The sequence below is a fragment of the Gymnoscopelus braueri genome, assembly GCF_963280865.1.
Source record: "Gymnoscopelus braueri genome assembly, chromosome: 11".
NCBI classification, from domain to species: Eukaryota; Metazoa; Chordata; class Actinopteri; order Myctophiformes; family Myctophidae; genus Gymnoscopelus; species Gymnoscopelus braueri.
This window is the reverse complement of record NC_137613.1, coordinates 16,618,661-16,641,510: the sequence shown is the minus strand read 5'-3', so window position 1 is coordinate 16,641,510 and position 22,850 is coordinate 16,618,661. Positions and strand designations below refer to the sequence as shown.

The window sequence follows — 22,850 nt, the reverse complement described above, 5'->3', positions numbered from 1 at the left end:
CCTTCCCCCCTTCCCCCCTCCCTCCCCTCCCTCCCCTTCCCTCCCCTTCCCTCCCCTTCCACACAAGTCTGACTCCTCCTTCGTAGGTTGGGAGTAGGGCTGCAACTATCAAATATTGACTCATTATTATTCTATCGATTTACTTTTTTAATTAATCGATTAATCAAATAATCAGGTTAAGCACTATTTTTTACTTTGCCGCACGACGGTGTCGTGGCAAAAGTAGTGAAAATAGCCGATGTTACAATCTCACGACGCGTCGCAAGCTTTTACATAGGCTATTTTCAGTATTTTTCTAAAATCTTCGCCTATAATGGCATGCCCCAGAAATAAGGATAGATTATTAATCAATAATGTTATTAACTTTCGATCGATTAGTTCGAATAACTGTTGCACCCCTAGTCGGGAGAGGGTAAGGGGGGAGGGGGTCTCTCTCTCTCCCCTCTTCCGCCCTCTCCTCTCCTCTCCTCTCCTCTCCTCTCCTCTCCTCTCCTCTCCTCTCCTCTCCTCTCCTCTCCTCTCCTCTCCTCTCCTCTCCTCTCCTCTCCTCTCCTCTCTTCTCCTCGGCTCTCCTGGCCCCTACAGGCTCCAATTTTAGCCATCCACCCACCCACCCTTTCTTCCTATCACTTATCCACCTAAAGTTCCTCGATTGATGAGACACCATCACACTCCTTTGAGGGTGGACCCCCGCCTCCCTCTGGTTCCGGTGTGGTGTGGTGGGTGGAGAGTTAAAAACAGCTGAGGTGTGCTGAGGTGGCAACCTCACCGCTTAGCACCGCAGCTCAGTGACGCGTCATTTCGTAGTACATTCCACCCACCGAGGTGGGTGGATAGATGGCTAAAATTGGAGTCTCCTTTTTTTCCGTAGGCTGGGAGAAGGCGGGCGGGTGGGTGGAAGGGGGGGTGGTCGGTGGTTGGGGGTCTTCTTCTTCTCGTCTCTCTCTCTCTCTCTCTCTCTCTCTCTTCACACGTCCCCGTTTCGGCTCTCGTACTTGTTGAGAATGTTGCGGCAGCGGCCCAGCTCCTTGCGCATGTCGGCCACTTCCTGCCGCAGCGCCTGGTTCTCGCGCTCCAGGAAGGCGGCGCGCACCGAGATCTGGTTCTCCTTGAGGCGCCGGGCGTCGCGCGACCTCTTGGCCGCCTCGTTGTTCTTGTAGCGCCGGCTCCAGTACTTGTCGTCCTATTGGTCGTGGTGGGCGGGAGCAGAGCAGAGCAGAGCAGGGGGGGGGGGTGGCGCAGGCCCGGGGGGTCGTCGTTTTATTTAGGTGGTCGGTGTGCAAGTGTGAGAAGGGTGGAGAAGGAGGGAGGGAGAGAGACAGAGGAGGAGAGAAGAAAAAACAGATGTGAGAAGAGTCAGTTTTGTGATTTCGGAAGAAGAGGTGATAAAGATTTTAGTAATAATATTAATATTCATAATTCATATGCATCATGATTGACAACCACAGAATAGGTTGCAGTCGATATGGTGAAGTTATGGTGCACTGAAATGGGGCTTTTACTTTTTATGACATTTTCTATCTTAATCTACAATGACTATCTATACTCTATAACAGGGGTCTTCAACAGGGGGTCCGGGACCCCTAGGGGGTCCTCAGAGTTACTACAGGGGGTCCGCCAAATCTTTGTGTGATAGGATTTTTTTTTACCTTAACCACTTGAACCCTAGCATCCCTTTTCTGAGGAGAACTTTAGCCAAAAATAGCAGATCTACAAGCTCACAACGCCTCGCAGCGCGAGGCGTTGTGAGCGTGTAGATCGGCTATTTTTGGCAAAGAGGTATAGGTGTAGAGGGAAAAAAGAGCAGGCCAAGTAAACAAAAAAAGTTGAATCTAAAACACAATTTTATACAATATAGAGGGGGTCCCTGCTTCAACTGTCTCTCAGCTAGGGGGTCCTTGGCCTGAAAACGTTGAAGACCCCTGCTCTATAATCAGTTATGAATTGATTATTTGAGTATTTATACATCAATTAAATGGATTAGTTCAAATGAACTGTTGCAAAGCTGGAACACAGTGTGTATTTTTGTCAGGTAGCGGAGGGGGGGGGGGGGTGTTGCTGAGTCAACAATCAGCCTCTACATCCCTGATAAATTTTAATGAGGTGAACCCTCTGAGCAACAACAACCCCCAAGGACTGCAAAACTCCAATTTATGAAAGCACAGTCAGCTCCCTGTTGACTTTCCTCTACGACGGCTTGGATGCCAAGGTCACTTTTCACGTACAGCAGGCGCACAGGATTTATGATAACGGGCGAGGGGCTGAGCGCAGTGAGGGGCTGAACGTGTCGGGCCGATAAATTACACTTGTGCGGTAAAGAGCACGTGAGAACGGAGGTTCTCTTTGCTCTGCAGTGGACTGGGTGGCTGATCTCTTTCTCCAGCCAAAGACATCACTGGTCCAGAGGTGGAAGGTTGTATTATATCGTTACTGTTGGGCAGAAACCTCCATATTTTATTAACACCCAACTTGATCATACTACAGCGTCACACAAAAGCATGAAAAGTAGCAGATCTACAAGCTCGAAACGCGCCGTGAAGCGGCGCGTTTCGAGCTTGTAGATCTGCTACTTTTGCTACTTTTGAATTTGAATCCCGAAAAGTATGAAAAATAGTATAACATATAAAGGTACGTTTTGGACATAATGAGGTTTCCCCCCGACAGAGACGATTTAACAGAACAAATGGTCCAAAATAGTGCTGGGGACCCCCTGGAACCCCACCGACAACACGTCGCACTTTAAGGGTGTGGGTGGGAGACTGGGAGCTAACTGTATCTGTACGTGTGTGTATTGTGTATTAACCCATTGATACCTGGAACGCTTCTGTGTCACTTTAGATGCCTTTGGCTATTCAAAAATAGCAGATATACAAGCTCATAGCGCGGCACCGAGTGCCGCGCTACGAGCTTGTAGATCTGCTATTTTTGAAAAATCGTGAAAAAATATTTTTTATATTTTTTTCAAAAAACTGTTAGGATTTAGATTTTTTTTAAAGAATCGCCTCAGGTCTTAATGGGTTAATAAAATACTAAAATTAAATTAATAAATACTGCGTTACAAGTAATTGTCCTGTATTCAAAATATACAATACAAATGTATAGCATATTTTGAATACAGGACAATTACTTGTAACGCAGTATTTATTAATTGGGGTATTGCTTACTTTTGAGATTTAAAAAAATCTCTTCCAAGCACTGGATCTCGAGATCCAGATGATTCAATTATTTGTCTTCATTGTTTTACATTATGCTACATTGTGGACACGATGGACTGTGGGAAGATGCGGTACACTTCCGGCACCGCAAACACAATGGATTGTGGGAGTTGTAGTACAGTACTCTACCTTGGCATCGTCGGGCACCAGCATCTTGCGGGCCTTCTTGATCATGGGCTGCGGCTTGAGCTCGTCGTCGCTGAAGCGGTGGCGCCGCGGGTCGAAGGCCTCCTGGCCCGGCACGCTGGACAGAGCCACGTCCGCCGGGTCCGGGTCAAAGTTCACCATGACGTCAGCGCCGCCGGGGCCGACGCCGTCGTCAGCGCTGCCGTTGGCCACCGGGGGCAGGGCAGGAGGAGGAGGAGGGGGTCCTCCTCCCGGGGGTCCCGGAGGAGGAGGAGCGCAGGAGACCGGGGAGGAGGAGGAGGATGAGGAGGAGGAAGAGGAGGAAGGGGAAGGGGAGGGGGAAGGGTCCTGAGCCACCGACTGACCGCCTGGAGGAGAGAGAGAGAGAGAGAGAGAGAGAGAGAGAGAGAGAGAGAGAGAGAGAGAGAGAGAGAGAGAGAGAGAGATTAGCTGTGTGTTTTTAAAATTGTTGTTTTGACATGGAAGTAATATTATTTACAGTAATATTATTACTGGTAGATCATGGGGGAAATAAAGAGACAGAGCACAAGAGACAGACAGACAGACAGACAGACAGACAGACAGACAGACAGACAGACAGACAGACAGACAGACAGACAGACAGACAGACAGACAGAGCTGTTCTTTAGTGAAAGCTCTCACAGCAACACAGTAGACAGAAATATCACCAATATCCACACACTCCCCTCCCCCACACACACACACACACACACACACACACACACACACACATTCAGAGACACAACGCACTTGCACATGCCCACACACTCTGTGTACACTCCCCTCCCACTCTCTCACTCACTCACTCACGCACGCACGCACGCACACACACACACTTAGAGAGAGACAAAGAGACGGAGAGAGACAGAATGACGCAGTGATTCTCAACCTTTTGAATTTCAAGGGCCCCGGCTTGATATGCATCAGTCCATCCATGCACAGACCCCCCATTTGATACTATCTGGGGCCGCCATCTAAATAGTAAAATCCTCAGTCTTAATTTAACTCCAGTTCCAGACCCATAAAGCCCCCCAACACACACAATGCAAGTATAGCGGTTACCTTCCCAGGAGAAGTGACTTGAACATCTTTAACAGCGTGTACACATGTAATGAGAACGCCGTCATCATCTTTAACAGTGTGTACAGAGTCAGAAGTGATGAACACACCATCATCTTCTTTAACAGCATGTAGTACAGATGTGATGAACACCCTGTCGCTGCGACTGCCTTGGTTAATGTTGTGTTAGTGAGTAATTATGGACAGATTACAGTCCATCTGGCACATCATGGTCACTAGAGAGCCTATAGGACTCAGCCGGACAGCATTAACAACACTCTGTCTGTCTGCCTCTCTGTCTGTCTGTCTGTCTGTCTGTCTGTCTGTCTGTCTGTCTGTCTGTCTGTCTGTCTGTCTGTCTGTCTGTCTGTCTCTCTGTCTGTCTCTCTGTCTGTCTGTCTGTCTGTCAGTCAGTCTTTCAATCAGTCAGTCAGTCTTTCAATCAGTCAGTCAGTCAGTCAGTCAGTCAGGTTGTCACGTTGTGAGCTTGTCGAAATGCTATGTTCAGCAAAAGCTTTCCCCACAATACGGATACGGGTCAAAGTATTGCGTTCATTTATCGCAGTGATGTGCTTAACAACGTCCTCAGCCCGGTGGGGGATTTCAACAGGCAGCCGCAAAGCTTATGTTTTTGCCATAATGGTTCTTTGTCTGAAGATTTCATGTCAAAGGAAAGGAAAAAGAAAAGGAGGAAAAAAAAGAACCTGCTGCTCTATGGTGGGATTTTGCCCCCTGCTGGCCACGGTCAGAATCCTACAGCCTTCTCTCCACTGTCTCTCTGTCTGCGTTCCAACCATTTATTTTATAATTTTTTCGTCGTGGGTGTCGTGCGGCGCAAATTGCCGATCTACAAGCTCACAACGCGTTGCATGGTAATGCACTGGGAGCTTGTAGATCTGCTATTTTCACTATGTTGTAGTCTTAAAAGTTGTTTTTTTAATGGATTTTTTTCCTTTGAAAAAACAAAAAACTAATTACAAATCTTTTTTTTTATGTCAAAAAAGGGGGATATTTAATCGAGACCCATAAAAATGGGTTCACAACCCACTGTTTGGCAAACACTGCTCTATCAAACATCAGCTCATGGCTGTGCAATGAGAAGGCTTGCTACTGTTGTGTGCAGTGCTGCTTGTTGACCACCGGGTGGCAGTGCAGAACCAAGAACACTACATCAGGCAGGCCACAGTGCTGTCCAAGTACACCTAATGCTGGATTTACATTCCCTACCTGTACTGTGGGCCATGAGGATATTGCAAGTGGGCCCGCCAAAAAACACTATGATTTTATTGATAATACAACATGTATATAAAAAAATTACAATGTAAAGAGAAATGTTATGGTACTTTTTTTCTTGAAAAATGACTTTTCATTGTGATACCGATAAATAGGACCTTAAAGTATACTACGTTAGTTCCATTGATCCAAGCCACAACACGAACGATTGATTGATCATAAAAATACGGGGGTCCCCAGCAAAATGACCTAATATAGCATCAAAATCAGTTGAACAACTCTCTAACCCTACATGAATCGGCTATTTTCAAAAGATCTTTTTAATCTTGTATCCACACACAAATCTTGTATGGGGTCCTTGACATGAAGACGTCTGAGAACCACTGCCCTGTTTCATTTAATTGCATTGAAGGAAAAAAAAACATACAAGATGAGTGAAGAGGTCAGGAAGAGGTCAGATAACAATTATCTGCAACCAGATGAAATGCCAGTCATCATGTCCAGGCCTGTACCCAGGGGCTATTTGACTGCTGTCAGTCATCTCGTTAAACAACCACTTCAACAACCCCATATACGTTGTTGAACGGAGTCCCTCAGGGCTCTATACGAGTCCCTCAGGGCTCTATACTAAGTATCTTTTCTGTTTTCGCTCTACATTATAAATATCTGCACTGAAAATAGCCGATCTACAAGCTGCTTGTAGATCGTCGCGACTCGCGACACATCGTGAGCTTGTATAACAGTTTTCGCTTATAATGATATGCCTAAGAGTTAGGGATGCCAGTGGTGCCCCTCTGAGCAAGGCAGTTAGACACCCTCCACTAGTTGCTCCAGCAGAAGACCTGTGGCTGGCTGCCGTACTGGGATTCTTCAGACAGACAGACAGACAGACAGACAGACAGACAGACAGACAGAGGTAAGAGGAGCTTTTGTACATCCCTAACAGCCATGTTGTTATTTATGGACTAATCCCTCCAGCCTCCATCCAGTTGTCAATCTGTCTGTCTGTCCGCTCAGCCAAATCCTCAGTATGGTTGGGATCCGTAAACCGGATCCAACATCGAGGAACCGGAATCGGCTCCGTCACATTAGGAAACCGTTTCCGGAATCGTTTTTTATCACACTGTCAGTCAGAGCTGGTATGTGGACTTCACGTCTGCTACACAATTACAATACCGGTGGTTCTCAAACTTTTCAATTTCAAGGACCACCATAACTTGTGTGGCAAAGAATGCATTCAATAATCCCATCATTTGACTCTCTTTTCCAGGAAGGACTCTTTTCATTTACGCTCCGGATTAAGGATCGCAGCATTAACTCTCAGCTGTACGTCATAACTCAACGATTGCACACGGCCAATCCACGCTAACCTGACTTCAATAGTGACTCAGCTTAGCCCCCTCGGATACGATGGTGCATACGTAGGCCTGTCAAAATGATCACATAATCGCCTAGTCGTAAATATTTGATATAATCGCAATTATTATAATCGTCATAATCCATGTTGAAAAATTTTCATACATTTTCAAATGTTTAAAACAAAAGCAGAAATAGCAGATCTACAGCTTGCAGATCAGCTATTTTTTTAAATTGTTTCAAAGTATAAAATCATCAAAGTATAAAATATACCAAAGATTTTCTTTGCAATTCTTTGGTATATTTTAGTTATATATCTGCCCTTTGCATTTTTTTGATTACGAAGCCTAAAAGGCAAACAGAAATTAAATTTGCATTCATATGTTCCAATGTTCAATGCCAAAAAACACAACATTAAATTATGAACCGCAATTATTTGTGTGACAATTAATCATCAACTTAAATGTGTAATTGTGACAGCCCTACGTAGTACGGTGGCACAGTCAGCCACCATTACTAGCTGTTATGTAATAGCCAGAGGGGAGGGGGGGGGGGGGGGGGGCACCCCTAGGAATTCTGAGGGCCCCCCCATATTAAGGTGTAATACCAGGGCCTCCCGCCATGCACCCCTAGCAGTCTGAAGGTCAGCAAATTACAGTTTGAGAAAGACGTTCCATCTCTTCCCTCTGCTATCATTAACCACTGTAAACCTGCCAACCTATTTTGGGCAAGTCATTATAGGCTAAATGTTTTACAATTCAAACAGTTTCAGAAATATATAGCAGATCTACAACCAAATACATACATTGTCACACCATTATCATTATCTATCTATTTAAAAATTCCACTGTGGTCCTTTCTGTATGTGCAAATTATGTTGTCTTGCATGATGTGATGTGTGTGTGTGTATTTGCAGTTAACGGGATAGTTCACCCAAAAAAAAAAGAATTCTATCGATTAGTCACCCTATGGAGACTTGAATTCATGGATTTTTTTTTTTTTTTGTCGCATTCCTAAGCCAATAATTTGATGACCAGCGGACCGGTAGGCAGCGGTTCCGGTAGGAGACACAAAGGAGACTCTTTATGTCTCTTACCGGAACCGCTGCCGGTCATCAAATTATTGGCTTAGGAATGGCACAAAAACTAAAAAATATAGAAACAGAGTCATTTTGGGGACTATCCCTTTAAGTCCACGCACCCAATGGTGCCAAAGGTGTCCTTGTGCACGTCAGTCCAAGCGCCCATAGGTGCAAGAAAATGTCCTTGTGAGCAAAGTGTGGGTGTGCCTTCCCCACACTATAGGGGGTAGAGGGACAATGCATTGTGTTGTGTAGACCTGCTATTTCTGCCATTTATTTAGGGCTTAAGTGGTTAACATTGCAACAACTACTACTGTACTACTACTATGACTAATACTAGTTCTGCTAATCCTGCCTCCCTCTCAGCTTTCCTACTGGCTGTCTCAATACAGCAGCCAGTTTAAAAACAGAATTAGATGCCATTGGTTTAAGTGGGACTCTGATGAAGGCTTGATATAGTGCATTATGAGCTCTGTCTGTGTGTGTGTGTGTGTGTGTGTGTGTGTGTGTGTGTGTGTGTGTGTGTGTGTGTGTGTGTGTGTGTGTGTGTGTGTGTGTGTGTGTGTGTGTGTGTGTGTGTGTGTGTGTGTGTGTGTGTGTGTGTGTGTGTGTGTGTGTGTGTGCGCGTGTGCGTGCGTTGCACTGGGATCAGAGGGCATGGCCTCAAAATAGAACATCCTGTTGTTAAAGAATGGTACGTAAAACAAAATAAAACTAAGACTAGACTTAAATGTGGACTGTGGCCTGTGGAGGGGAGGATGAAGAAGTCAGACAGATAGAGAGAGAGAGAGAGAGAGAAAGAGAGGGAAAGGGAATGATAAAGTGAAAGAGTGGAACAGACAGACGGACAGAGAGAGAGAAATAAATACAGAAAGCGACAGAGAGACAGAGAGCCAGACGGACCTTAATCTTACCTAAATTAATAACAGTGACTCGAGAGAGAACAGAGAGAGAGAGAGAGAGGCAGAGAGAGAGAGAGAGAGATGAATAAAGAGAGAAAGTGAAAGAGAGGAGCACAAATGGGAGAGATATAAAAGCGGTCGTCCATCTGCTCTCTCAGAGAGAGAGAGAGAGAGAGAGAGAGACGGGAAATGAAGGCGAGTGAAGAGTGAGCGCTTGCGCTCCGCTCTGCCTGGGGGCTGTTTACATCAGCGCCAGCAGGAGCCATGTTCTTGGATCCCTTTCAACTTTTTGCCCAAAATGGTTGTTATTAGAGCCAGGCCTTCTGAACAGGTTTATCCTGGATCAGCCTGCCTGGCTCACAGCTGCCAGACGGCACGGCCAGGCAGAGGCTGGTCAACTTATTTACTATTTAGGCATTTACCACACTCTTAATACATTTACCACACTCAAACACTTACCACACTCTTAATACATTTACCGCACTCTTAATACATTTACCACACTCAAACACTTACCACACTCTTAATACATTTACCACACTCACACACATTTACCACACTCTTAATACATTTACCACACTCACACACATTTACCACACTCTTAATACATTTACCCCTCTCATAGACGTACCGCACTCTAATACGTTTACCACACTCACATACGACGTGCAAGATCACAGTAAAATATCATGGCATGAACCCTGGTCAGTTAAATGGTAAAGTAAAGTAAATGGTCAATAGAGAGCAAGGAAAACAATGAAGTGCTACAAAGTAGCTAGCATGCCGGGCAAACATCAATAGCAACACATCAGACTGAGGCCATGGATGCATGGTTGGATGGTTGGATGGATGGGTGGATGGATGCATGGATATTGTATTGTGTTTTACGGTTCTCTGAGACCGTCTGTCCAACCAAAGTGCCAACTCGTCACCGCACACCCCAGGATCATATGGGACACACGTGCCAAGTTTGAGGCCGTTGGGTTAGACGGCGCCCGACTCACGCCACGGACAGACAGACAAAATGTGTGCATTTTAGACAAGCATTATTGACATTATGGTATTGTGTGTACTTTCAAACAAACATAATTATGTTGACGTAAAACAGTAATGATGACATGCCTTTCTTTTGAGTTATTGATCCATAAAATGAGCACCACAGTAACAAGTTTAGAAACATTTTATGCTTCTTTTTTATTATTATTATTCAATGAACTCCCAGCCATTAATTGTTAGACGTTTAAAACACACAAGCAGAAGTTTTGCAGTCGTTTGTTTTTGGAGGGCAGTACACCCTAACCCAAGGGTTGTCACACCCAATGGTGGCAGAACTACTCCTGTCCTGTTAATGTTATAATAATAATGATAATAATAATAATATTCCACATATATATATATATCCCACAGGCTGGGAATCGCTGCCCTACACTGTGAACTATCAATAAATGCAAGATTAAAAAGCCAGATAAAATTGCTTTTAAAAAAGAGAAGAAACAACTCAGTGTTATTTGATAAATGTAGTGTACACACTAACACTGCCAGGGTTAGGCATTGCAATAACATACAGTGCAGTGCACACAGTATCTAGGCTGGCCCTATACTGTGTATGTAAATAAAGGCCATATTGTCTCCCAAGAGCCTATAGTCCACTAGCTTCCCACCACCACCCACTCTAATAAGCATCCAAGGGTGGACAAAGTAGGCTATATACTCAAGTACATACTCAAGCATTCAAACGTACAAATTACATTTTTAGAAATGTTCTGCCATTTTCATAAATAGCAGATCTATGTACAAGCTCTTGTACAGTAGATGAGCTATTTTCACTATATTTGAAAACAGGGCTTAGGTGGTTAATTGTCTCCGCCAGGCCGAAAGGCATGGCGAGAGAGTATGTTTTGCCCTCTGTCCGTCCGTCCGTGTGTCCGTCCGTGTGTCCGTCCGTGTGTCCGTCCGTCCGTCCGTCATTCTGTCTGTGGACAGCTAATCTCCGGCACCGTTGGCTTGCTCGCAGCGAAACTGTGCACACACACTCCCTGGATGCCAAAGCAGAACCTCTGCCCCAAATTTTTCACATGGGCCTTTTATAGCGCCACCAGGAGGACGATTTCTGCAAAACATATTTTTGGACACAACTCCTACAGATTTCCTACAGAATCGATACACAGTATCTCTACAGTCATTACACGAAACAGGTCTTTCAGATTTTTCATATTCCATCCTGATTGGCTAAAAATGGCTTCCAAAGTTTGCAGGAGTGCTCCGTTTTGAACAAAATGCCTCAAATTATGAACACAGCATGCAATTTCCTTGAAATTTTGCACGAGTGTTTCCACTATGCAGAGGAAGAAATGCCACTTGAAAATGTTCACATCAGCCTCATGGTGGCGCTATAACAGGCCGATTCGTGTTTTTACCTATAACTGCACCGATCGGTGTAAAACTTTGTAAGCGCACTCCCTAGAGGTCAAAGAAAAACCTTTGCCCTGCATTTTTCACATCTGCCTTTTATAGCGCCACCAGGAGGCCGACTTATGTAAAACATTTCTTTTTATATTACTCCTTCCGATTTTATCCAAATTTCACGCAAATCGGTACACATGATCTCTATAGTCATGTGATCAAGACGGATGTGTTTGCTTTTTCATATTCCATCCTGATTGGCTAAGATTGACATCTAAAGTTTGCATTAGTGGCTTGTTTTGAACAAAATGAAATGAACGCAGCATCCGATTGCGGTCAAACTTTGCACGCACATTCACACTATGTTGAGGAGCAAATGCCACCCTTTTAACATTAGCCTGTTATAGCGCCACCAGGAGGCCACAATAACCTACCTGACCTGGCGGAGACCTGTGCTCCGAGGAGCACTTTTTCTAGTTTCATAATATTTTTTTCTAGACATGTAGTGGAGTCCAAAGTACAATATTTATATTTAAAATGGAGCGGAGTTAAAGTCATCAGCTTGCAAAAAAAAGAAGAAGAAAATAAAGTGCTTAAGTACAGTACTCAAGTAAATGCACGTAGTTACTGTCGTCATCATCATCATCATCATCATCCTCCTCATCCTCCCAGATGTGGCGTTCTGTCCAGGCTATAAGCTGCCGTGTCCAGCTGTTCAGCCTGAGGATTTTAACCTCTCTCTCTCTCTCTCTCTCTCTCTCTCTCTCCTCTCTCTCTCTCTCTCTCTCTCTCTCTCTCTCTCTCTCTCTCTCTCTCTCTCTCTCTCTCCTCCTCTCTCTCTCTCTCTCTCTCTCTCTCTCTCTCTCTCTCTCTCTCTCTCTCTCTCTCTCTCTCTCTCTCTCTCTCCCTCCCTGCACACAGAGACACAGAGAGATATGCACACAGAGACACAGCCCGAGCACGGTTTCATAGTAAGCTCCACTTCGGCGCGCCTCCTTCCGCTGCGTTCGCAACTATACTGGAGGAGTGAGGACATTCAAATATTAGGATGGCATTGCAAATGTCCGTAAAATAGCCGAACAATAGCCAACCAAATAGCAGATCTACAAGCGTTGTGAGCTTGTAGATAGGCAATTTTTTGGTGTGAGACATCGTCGCACAACTAGATATAAAATAGAGAAAACTCTAATACTCTAATTATAAATCTATCTGTAAAAAAAATTATGTTTTACCATAAAATAACCAATAACAGGAAAACGGTCCTCACAGCGTTTCTCAAATTATACTACACTTGTGGGGACATTTGGTCCTCAAAAGCAGGCCTGGAATTTCGTCATTTTAGGGGCAAGGCCACTAGGCCTTTGGTGTTGTTCATTTTTTGAGGGCACAAAGGCCAAATGCCAGGGCAGGAAGGCTATCAAATAAGGAAGGCTATCAAATAAAACGATTTTAGTCCATTGAAAGAATTAATTGAATTTAAGGGTTAAGGATATGATTTTAAATGTAATATGTAATATATATCTTCAGTGAAATTAATTAATTATAGTATTTACAATCCATGCTCAATCCTGCACCAATCAAAGCCACTGGATTGGTTTAAAGATGGTTCAGAGAGTTATGAATTCAGAATCTCAAAAAAAGGCACTGGAAAGAAAGAGACACTGGTGTCTACATGACAAGAAAGAGACACTGGTGTCTACATGACAAGAAAGAGACACTGGTGTCTACATATTGAAAAGAAAGAGACAGAGGAGAAAGTGGTACAGTCAGCTGGGGCATTAAGGCCACTGTGGCCTCGGGGCATGCCATTTGTTTGAGGGGCACAAGGCCAAACTGAGGGGCAACGACGGCCATGCCCTTCGGGGGCCCCCTGAAATTCCTGCCCTGCTCACAAGTATAGTAAAACACACACACACACACACACACACACACACACACACACACACACTATGGCTGTATTATTGAACATATTAACATGTGTTTGCTGAACTGTATAGGTCAAATAATAGGACTGGGCATGATTGGGCATCATTATTACTAATCAATAGACCAACGTTGGAGAACGATGTAAGTTACTGTACCACAGTTATAGACGGGCACCGGCCTACTGGGGAACGATGTGTGTCCCAGAACTATCTGGGACACACTCGCCAAGTCTGACGCCAATCGGTGTGAGTGACGGCGCCCGAATTATGTACGGGGACCGTCAGTCAGACACACAGACAAACAAGAGATTCCATGAATGCATAGATATATAGATAACAGGTGGTATATTTCATGTCTTCCAGTCAATTCTCTCCCAGTTTACATTTCATATTCCATGCGATAGTTCCCATGCTATTCTATCCTCTTTACATTCCCCTGGTAATTCTACACCGTTCTTATGTAACAATGGCAACAGTAATGTGATGATACAGCTGGTGTTTTATCAACTGGCTTTTAGTTTTGGTGCCCTCCGCTGTATAGGCAAGGAGCTTTGTAAAATAAACGTCCTCCATATGAAGTTATCTAATAAAGTTTACCATTAAAGATAATACCTTAATGACATACCAGGAGTAGAAAATCAACGTGATTAATGACTGTGATTTTATTTCAAATCCTTGTAGCAGAAAAGAGATACTTTACTTTTGCACTTGAGTAAATAATAATGATGGATAGAATTCCATCCCCTACTTACAGTATGTAATACCATAATGGTGTTATAAGTACAGTGTTGCACACATATCTTTCTACTGTATATCTGTTACAGATATACCTGCAGACAGCCACTGTCTACATGCTGCTGCCGGGGGAGGCAGGAAAATGTCTCATATATCTAATACAGCATCCATACATAAATCAACTGAATGCAATAAATTACTAATAGAACCAACGTTCTTTACTCCTACGCTGTATATATAGCGGTTCTCAAACTTAAGTTTTTCATGTCAAGGACCCTCAAATTAAGATGCTGACCCCCATCAGAATATTTTTGTTAGACCCCCATACAAGATTTGCTTCAAAAATGTTCCATTTCTTTTTAACGTGTCGTGAGCTTGCAGATCGGCCCATGGATGTATATGGATTTTCAAAGTAGTTAAACAGATTTTGATGCTATATTAACACATTTTGCTGGGGATTCCCGGGAACCCCCTCAAGGACCCCTGGAGGTCCCCGTATGTACCCCAGCCCCTCCCTGTGTCCACCCAGCCAATGAATTTAAGAATAAATAGATTCTTAAATCCATTGCTCCCACAACGTCCGTTTGGAACTGGTGCCACTGGGCAAGCTGACACCGTGGGAGACAACTCAGGGCACAGCCAGGAAAAAGGAAGGAGGCGCACCACCTACGTACTGTAGATGCACTTTGGTGCAACAGCGGAGCTAACAACACTGCAGAGCTCAAGACCCTGATGCTATAGACAGGAAAGTGTGGAAGGCAGGCGATTCAGGAGTCCCGAGATGGTGTAGCCCTAGCTGGAGTTCAAGTGGTGGTTAATATACAAAAACTGTACATATATATACAGTCAGATTTGATCTTATTTTTCTTGGCGACCATTATTCTTCTGGGATATAAGGGACACCCAGCCGGGTAGGCCGGTATAGGGAACCCTAGCTAGCAGTAATGCAGTAGCAGTGGTAGGCTGAAGCTACAGTATGGCCCCCAGCATTGACACACTATAGTACATCCAGGCCTTTTCATTTCCATTAGAACGAGACACCATCAGATTGCACAGCCACACCTGCTGCAGCAGCGTTTACGTTACATTACATTAATGGGCTTCTTCTTACTGTATACAGGGGAGTGTCTGACAAGGAAAATGAATTGGCCTCAGAGGATGTTTAAGTGCCAGGGGGGCAGCTGTTTGTGTGTTTTGTGTGTTGTCGGTGGAAAAGGAATGTGATATAGGAACTGTGTTACATAAAAACACACACAGGCACTCCCTCCTCCCTACCTTCAACGTAAACACAGTGAGGGTAAACACATAGGAGGGAGGAGGAGGAGGAGGAGGAGGGAGGAGGGAGGGAGGCCTCCCTCTCCTTATCTTACATACATATCGTCCTTGTCGGGTGGAAACCTTGTATGTCCAACACTGTTACTTTTCAGAAAGAATGGATTGTTTCAATGGATCTAATGTAGCTATTATTTAGTCACAAGCGTTTGTTAATACTTTTCATTGGTTCATTATTTATAAAAGCTACAGACAGACTCAACCACTTTTACTTTTACGTAAAACAAAAAATAGCCCCAAAAAATAGCAGATCTGAAAGCTCACAACGCGTCGCATTGCCACTTTTGTGTGACACTGTTAGTATGACAAAGTAGGGCATTAATTAAAGGTGGGAAAAAAGGGTGTTGAAATATGGAGATGCAAGGTTTCTGCGCAACAGCGACCATATCAAACCCTTCCTCCGTCCTTCCGAAATGACGCCCGTAGGGTGAAGGGTGCACATCCATCTTCTACTCTTTTAACGTAAACAAACCGGGAATCACAGCTTTACCACTGCATAGTAGTGGTATCCATAGTAAGCATTTTCTAAAAGCTGTATGAAGTATAGCGCTTATGTGCTTACTGCACATTTTTGTATTAATAATCAAAATCTGCAGTAAAGTAAAAAAGTAAAACTAGTAACAAAACATGTCAAATAGTATTGTAGTGGAGTAAAAAGTACAATATTTGCCTCTGAGATGTAGTGGATTAGAAGTATAAATTACCCCAAAAACAGGAAATACTAAGTCAGTAAATGTACTTAGTTACTTTCTACCACTATACGTGTAGAAAGAGAGAAAACTTCACAGTTTTCTCTCTATCCCCATCATTTCCTCCTCTCTCTCTCTCTCTCTCTCTCTCGTTCCCGTTCTCTTTCACTCTATCTCTTTTCCCTCTTCGCTTTGTATTTGTTTACCCCACCCCACCCCACCCAACCGACCGACCGACCGACCCATCTGGTTATTTATTTGTTCTCTTTTCTCTCAACTCTTCCCTGTCTTGCTTCTTTCACTATCCATTTTCATCTCTCTGCTTCCGTTATCCCTTTCTCTCTGCTAGCTTCTCTCTCTCTCTGTCCTGTCTCCGTCATGATCTGCTAACTCTCTCTCTCTCTCTCTCTCTTTTTCTCCTCCTCATTTTATTAATCTAACAGAGACTAGGCCTCCATCTCTCTCTCTCTCTCTCTCTCTCTCTCTCTCTCTCTCTTTTTCTCCTCCTCATTTTATTAATCTAACAGAGACTAGGCCTCCATCTCCCCCTCTCTCTCTCTCTCTCTCTCTCTCTCTCTCTCTTCCTCATTTTATTAATCTAACAGAGACTAGGCCTCCATCTCCCCCTCTCTCTCTCTCTCTCTCTCTCTCTCTCTCTTTCTTTTTCTCCTCCTCATTTTATTAATCTAACAGAGACTAGGCCTCCATCTCTCCCTCCCTCCCTCTCTCTTCTTAACCGCTTAAACTCCAGCATCCGTATAGTGGGGAAGGCTTTAGCTGAAAATAGCCCATGGACTTGTCGATGGGCTATTTTCAGCTAAAGCCTTCCCCACAACAACAGAAAAACAGAAAATACACTAGTATAGAGCCCTGAGGGACTCCGGTCAACCATACATGGTGGTTAACCACTGAAGCCCTTTATACTGTCATCGTACGTACTGTTACAGTACGCACGATGAACGAACAGTGAAAATGTCCATTCTACAAGCTCACAACATGCACTATCGCAACGCCCTATGGAGTTTCAGTTTGTAGATCGGCTATTTTAACACATTAAGACCTGAGGCTATTCTAAAGAATGTTTTCTAAATCCTAACAGTTAAAATAAAAAAATAAACAAAAAAAATAGCAGATCTACAAGCTCATAGTGCGGCACTCGGTGCCGCACTATGAGCTTGTATATCTGCTATTTTTGAATAGCCAAAGAAATCATAAGTGACACAGATGCGTTCCAGGTCTTAATGGGTTCATATCTTTTAGAAAAGTCTTACATTTGTAGAGATTTCCGCATATACTGGCATCAGGCCCAAACATAGGGAATGCATGGCCTAAAGTGGCCCTATCCTTCTTTTGCTCTCTCCCTGAAAACCAAACCATTGTTTAGATCATTGTTTCTCAACATCGGGGTCCGGGGGGGGAGTATACCAGGGGGTCCAAAATATGGACCCTTAACGGGTCTGTAAACTCTCGAGACCTAAATGAACACTGGCAATTTTACAGTGTAGACTGGGGTGACTTGGGGTCCCAAAGAAAAACTTTTTTTTTTTTTCTCCATTTGTACACTCACAGAGTCACAGACCCGTAAGCGCCCATCTGGGACCCCTGGCGGGGGCCTCAGACCAGACGTTGAGAAACGGCGGGTTTCTATCTACGCTGAAAATCTCTCTCTCTCTCTCTCTCTGTTTATTACTTTGTACAAGCTGTTCATATCGTCTCTGTCGGGTGGAAACCTCATATGTCCAAAACTGTTACTTTTCAGGATTCAAATTCAATGATAGCAAAAGTAGCAGATCTACAAGCTTTTGTGGATCTGCTACTTTTGATGCTTTTGTGTGGCCGCAGCAGTATGCGGGTATTAATTGAATAAAAACACAAAAAGTTAAAACACGGAGATAAGAGGTTTCTGCCCGGCAGCAAACGCTATACGCTTTGCTTTGCTAGTAATCTTCGACGTTTCCTCTCGCTTCCCTCCCTCCCTCTCTCTCTTCAGCCACTCAACTCCTCCCCTTAACTCTCTCTCTCTCTCTCCCTCTCTCTCCCTCTCTCTCTCTCTCTGCCCCCGCCGCCTGCCCCTCCCCTCTCTGTTCTCCTCGCTCCATTGCTCTCTGCAGCGGCACGTGATGTTGCTCCTGCACATGGCTCGATCGTGTGAGGGAGGGAGGGAGAGAGACACAGAGACACAGGCCAGAGAGAGAGAGAGAGAGAGAGCAGGGATATTTCAAAACATGCAAAAAAGAACACTCCCCTTCTAGCAATCTCTCTCTCTCTCTCTCTCTCTCTCTCTCTCTCTCTCTCGCTCTCTCTCTGCCCCCCCCCCTCCCCCCTCCCTGTCTGTGCAGTGTATCAGGACTGCAAAGTCAGTGTCTTGTTTAACCCCTTGCTGACTCGCAGTTTGCATCTCATCTCATCATCTCATGTAAATAAGGACCACCAAAAAATACCAAGTTTTCACCATTTTTCAAAAATAGCAGATTTACAAGCTCATAGCGCGGCACGCGGTGCATCTCAGGCCCCCCCCACCACGTAATATCTAACGCCGTCAACCAGTTAAATGGGTGTGTGGGTATGTATGGGTGTGCTCTATTTCCCCTGTATGGCAAATCTCTTTGCCAAAAGAAAATAGCCGATCCACAAGCTCACAACGGGTCGCATTATTGCCGACCTGCTGTGAGCTTGTAGATTTGACAATTTTTGGGGCCAAATGTTCCTCCTCCTCCCCCAGAAGAATGGGGATGGATGCTAGGGGGTTAACATGAGGCAAATCACAATTTCTAATCGCAACGTTTCACCTCGCCTCACATCGCTGGCTGGCTGCTCGTAGGATGAGCGCTAATGTGTGCATGTGAGTGTTATTTATGGCAACAGATCTGAAGGCAAGGGCCATGCGTTCATTTGCATGTTTCAGCAAAATCGCACGCACACTCTGGATTTTTCTGCATGTTTAAAATTTGCACACACACACGCACACGACCCACCTGTTCCACCTGTACCCTCCTCGCTGCATAATGCACGCGCTGCACTCGGTGCATGCAATGCCAAAAATGTTAGTTGTTTATTTTCTCTCTCCTGGATTAACCACGTTCAACCCTATTTTTTTCTTTTCTGTTATAAGGTTTTTTGAAAGTATGACTTATACTTTAAAAAAAACCTCAGTTATAGCAGAAAAGAAAAAAAAATAGGGTTTAATGATCAATCAAACGACTGTGTTCCCCGCTTGGATCAATGGAACCAATGTAGTATACTTTAAGCTAGAAATTAGATCTATTAGATCTGCTATTTTGGATACGTTTGTGTGACGACTGTAGTGTGATCAACATTAATTTACGAAAAAACACCAAAAGTTAAAATGCGGACATAACAGGTTTCTGCCCGACAGCAATGATATTCATTAAAAGTTAGTTCGAGTTTTGCCTATTATTTGGGAGCCCACTTGCGATCCCCTCGTGGGCCAAAGGTTTGGGGAATGGCAGGTTTAGATAAGCCCTCGAGGCACCATCGATCGTTGAGTCACTGCAGCTTTTTTCGTCAATCTGCGGGTCAGAGAGTTCATCTAGTCTGGATCAGTGGTTATCAGCTCCACAGATTAGAGGCGAAACGTGAGGCATGCAAATGTAGGTATATCTATATCTACACTCTAAAATCCTCAGTTATCTATACACACTAAAATCCTCAGGGTTCATTTAACTCGAGAGGGGATACAAAATGCATCCGTTATAAAGGTGTGTTTAAGCTCAGTGCCTTATCTCAGGCTGCACTGTGTGCTATTGTGCATGATGTATTGTTGTGGTGATGAAAGCATGTCAGCAGAAAATCCTTGCTGTCGGGTAGAAACCTCTTATCTCCATAGTTTAACTTTTTGTGTTTTTTTTGGTGTAAATTAACGCCCTACTTGATCATGCTACAGCGTCACACAAAAGCATCAAAAGTAGCAGATCTACAAGCTCGAAACGCGGCGCGAAGCGACGCGTTTCGAGCTTGTAGATCTGCTACTTTTGATGCTTTTGAATTCAAAAGTTAAATCGATTAACTTATAATCGGGAAGCGCAGTTTAAAATATATATATATATCTCAACAAATAGATTAAACCCCTAAGTGTTATTTTACAATTCCATCGCACAGCGTATAAAATAAAGCATGGTGCGTGGACGGATACTCAGTGGGACGCATTTATTTATTCAGTGAGATGAGTGAGTGGATACGTGCTATTTTTAAAACACCTTTCCCATTGACCTGCACTTCTATTTTAGCCTCTTATGTTTCTGACAGGATCCGTTGTCGTTGCTTTCTTTCTCTCGTTATGTTTATGCTATGATGTGACTGTACAGGCATATATATGTGTTCTACAGTAGCGGTCAGTTGTACATGCAATTATATTTCAGTCATTTATTTGTTATTTTCTCTATCTGTCTGTCTGTCTGTCTGTCTGTCTGTCTGTCTGTCTGTCTGTCTGTCTGTCTGTCTGTCTCTCCTCTGAGCGTCTGTTGTTCAGGCTGATGCTAGCCATGGTAATGTTTGTAGCAACACTCTACAGCTACCGAAACACCGCAAGGGATTTCTGGCTGGATGCATGCATCACGTTCACTCGCTCAGCTTCAGTCACGTGTTTAGAATTCAGAATAGCACGCACACACGCGCACACACACACGGACACACACACACACACACATTTGCGACGGCATACAAATACACACAGACACATGCACCAGTGCACACGCACTAGTGCAAACACAGACGCTCACACACACACACTGCTTGCGCGTGCATGCATGCATGTATACATACATACATACAGAAACATGCATGCACAGTCATGTACAGAGAGGCATGCATGCACACACACACACATACATATGCAAATGCACAGGCACACACGAATGCATGCATCCATAAACCGACGTGCACATACTGTAGACGACTCCTTGTGCACATGCAAATGAAAGCATGCAAACACAACATAAGACTCAAAATAACATAAGCATGCACACATACAAGTATGCATGCGTCAGTGCACACATGCACGTCTGCACAAAAGCGTGCAAATCCACACAAAAACAGATTAGCTTCCATGCAAATGCACACATGCTTGCCTTGCACACATGCACAAACATAGACACACACTATCTCACACACACGCACACGCACACGCACGCACACACACACACACACACACACACACGCACACACGCGCACAGACACGCACGCACACGCACACACACAGGTTTGTATTACTGTAGCCTACTTAATGTGACTTAATGCGACGACATTAATATTTCAGGATGGAATGCAAAAGATATATTATGGATGCAAAAGATATATATATATATATATTTTCCGTGTGCCACAGCGGCATGCAATGCAACTACAAGTATACTTCAGGCTTAACTCCAGCCCCAAACCCTAACCTAACCTCTAAATACCCAATCCTCACCCCCAAGGTGAAGCTTTTCCTAATGGTACGCCAAACATTAACATTTTCTCGTAACCGTAAAACAACCATTTCTCCTGTGAGGACCTGGAAAACGGTCCTCACAAACCATGTCTTATTTTTCAAATTCTACTACACTTGTGGGGACAAATGGTCATCACAACACAAGTATAGTAACACACAAATAGCAGATCTGCTATTTAGAACAAATAGCAGATCTACAAGCTCACAACACGCTGCGACGTGTTGTGAGCTTGTAGATCTGCTATTTTCAGCATGCAACCAAGTGTAAAATCAGCCATTACGACGCCATCAAGGCCCGTCAAAATAAATTTTAGTCAACTAAATCAACTGTAGATTTAGTCGACTATAATCTTATGATATTTAGTCGACTAAAACTAGACAAAAACTAAAACTAGACAAAAACTAAAATATGACTAATACTAAATGGAAATGTATTCAAAAGACTATGACTAAAACTAAATCATATAAAAATTTGCTGTCAAAATCAACACTGGCACACACAGTGTACTGAACACCCCCCCCCCTTATTTTCCCTCCATAAAGCAGAGCAGTACAGAGAACTATGTGAGTGTGTCTCACATTTAGCAAACAGCACAGTGTCTCCAGCTGTTCAGCTGGCCAGGCAGGCAGCAGGCTGCTGCTGCTGCTGCTTTTTCACACTGTAAAAAAAAAGGCCTAATTTATGCTCCGTCGCACAACGGTGTCAAGCGGCCCCGGGAAAATAGCCGACTTGCAAGCTCACAACGCGCTGAGTCCGCGACACGTTGTGAGCTTGTAGGTCGGCTGAAACTCTGGCTGTTTATGATTCACGATAAGAAACGGAAACACGGGGGAGAAAAGTAAAGGAGGAAAAAAAGAACACACTATGTTCCAGTCGAGATTCTTAGAATTCTAAAAATGGATTGCTCCCAGCGACTTATTCTTCACTGTCTCTCTGTCGCTGTCTTTGACTGTCTCTGTGTTGGAACCTGTCCCTTCTTTCTTTCTCTATGTCTCTCTCCCTCTCTCTCTGGCTCTGTCTCTCTCTCTCCCCCCCTCTGGCTCTGTGTGTGTGTGTCTGTCTCTCACTTTCTCCCTGTCCCTGTCCCTGCCTCTCCCCCTCTCTCTGGAATTCACTGGAAGTCACATTGGAATTCTGTGATGCCAACCATGGTTGGTTTGAAATGGACCCCACGGATGTTACTGTTCCACTGTAATGTAAACCTCAGAAAACCTCAGATATCTGCGTCTTACATTCATCGTGTGTACATCTATGATGCTTTTCTTATCCGGAGCTATGGTGGACGTAGCTGAAACTCTGAACTTTTGGCTACAGCAGTGGTTC

At 44.1% G+C, this 22,850-nt stretch overlaps 1 protein-coding gene across 2 annotated transcripts in view; it reads right to left on the bottom strand.

Annotated features, from left to right (window-relative positions):
* Positions 1 to 565: 565 nt before the first annotated feature.
* dbpa (D site albumin promoter binding protein a) overlaps positions 566 to 22,850 on the bottom strand; it is a 35,754-nt gene continuing 13,469 nt past the window's right edge. For both annotated transcript variants that reach the window (XM_080441740.1, XM_080441741.1), the window contains 2 exons: positions 3,345 to 3,709; positions 566 to 1,183 (listed from right to left, as the gene is read on the bottom strand). In XM_080441740.1, coding sequence (XP_080297866.1) covers positions 968 to 1,183; positions 3,345 to 3,709 — 581 coding nt within the window. In that variant the 3' untranslated portion in view covers positions 566 to 967. The remainder of the gene's footprint in view (positions 1,184 to 3,344; positions 3,710 to 22,850) is intronic.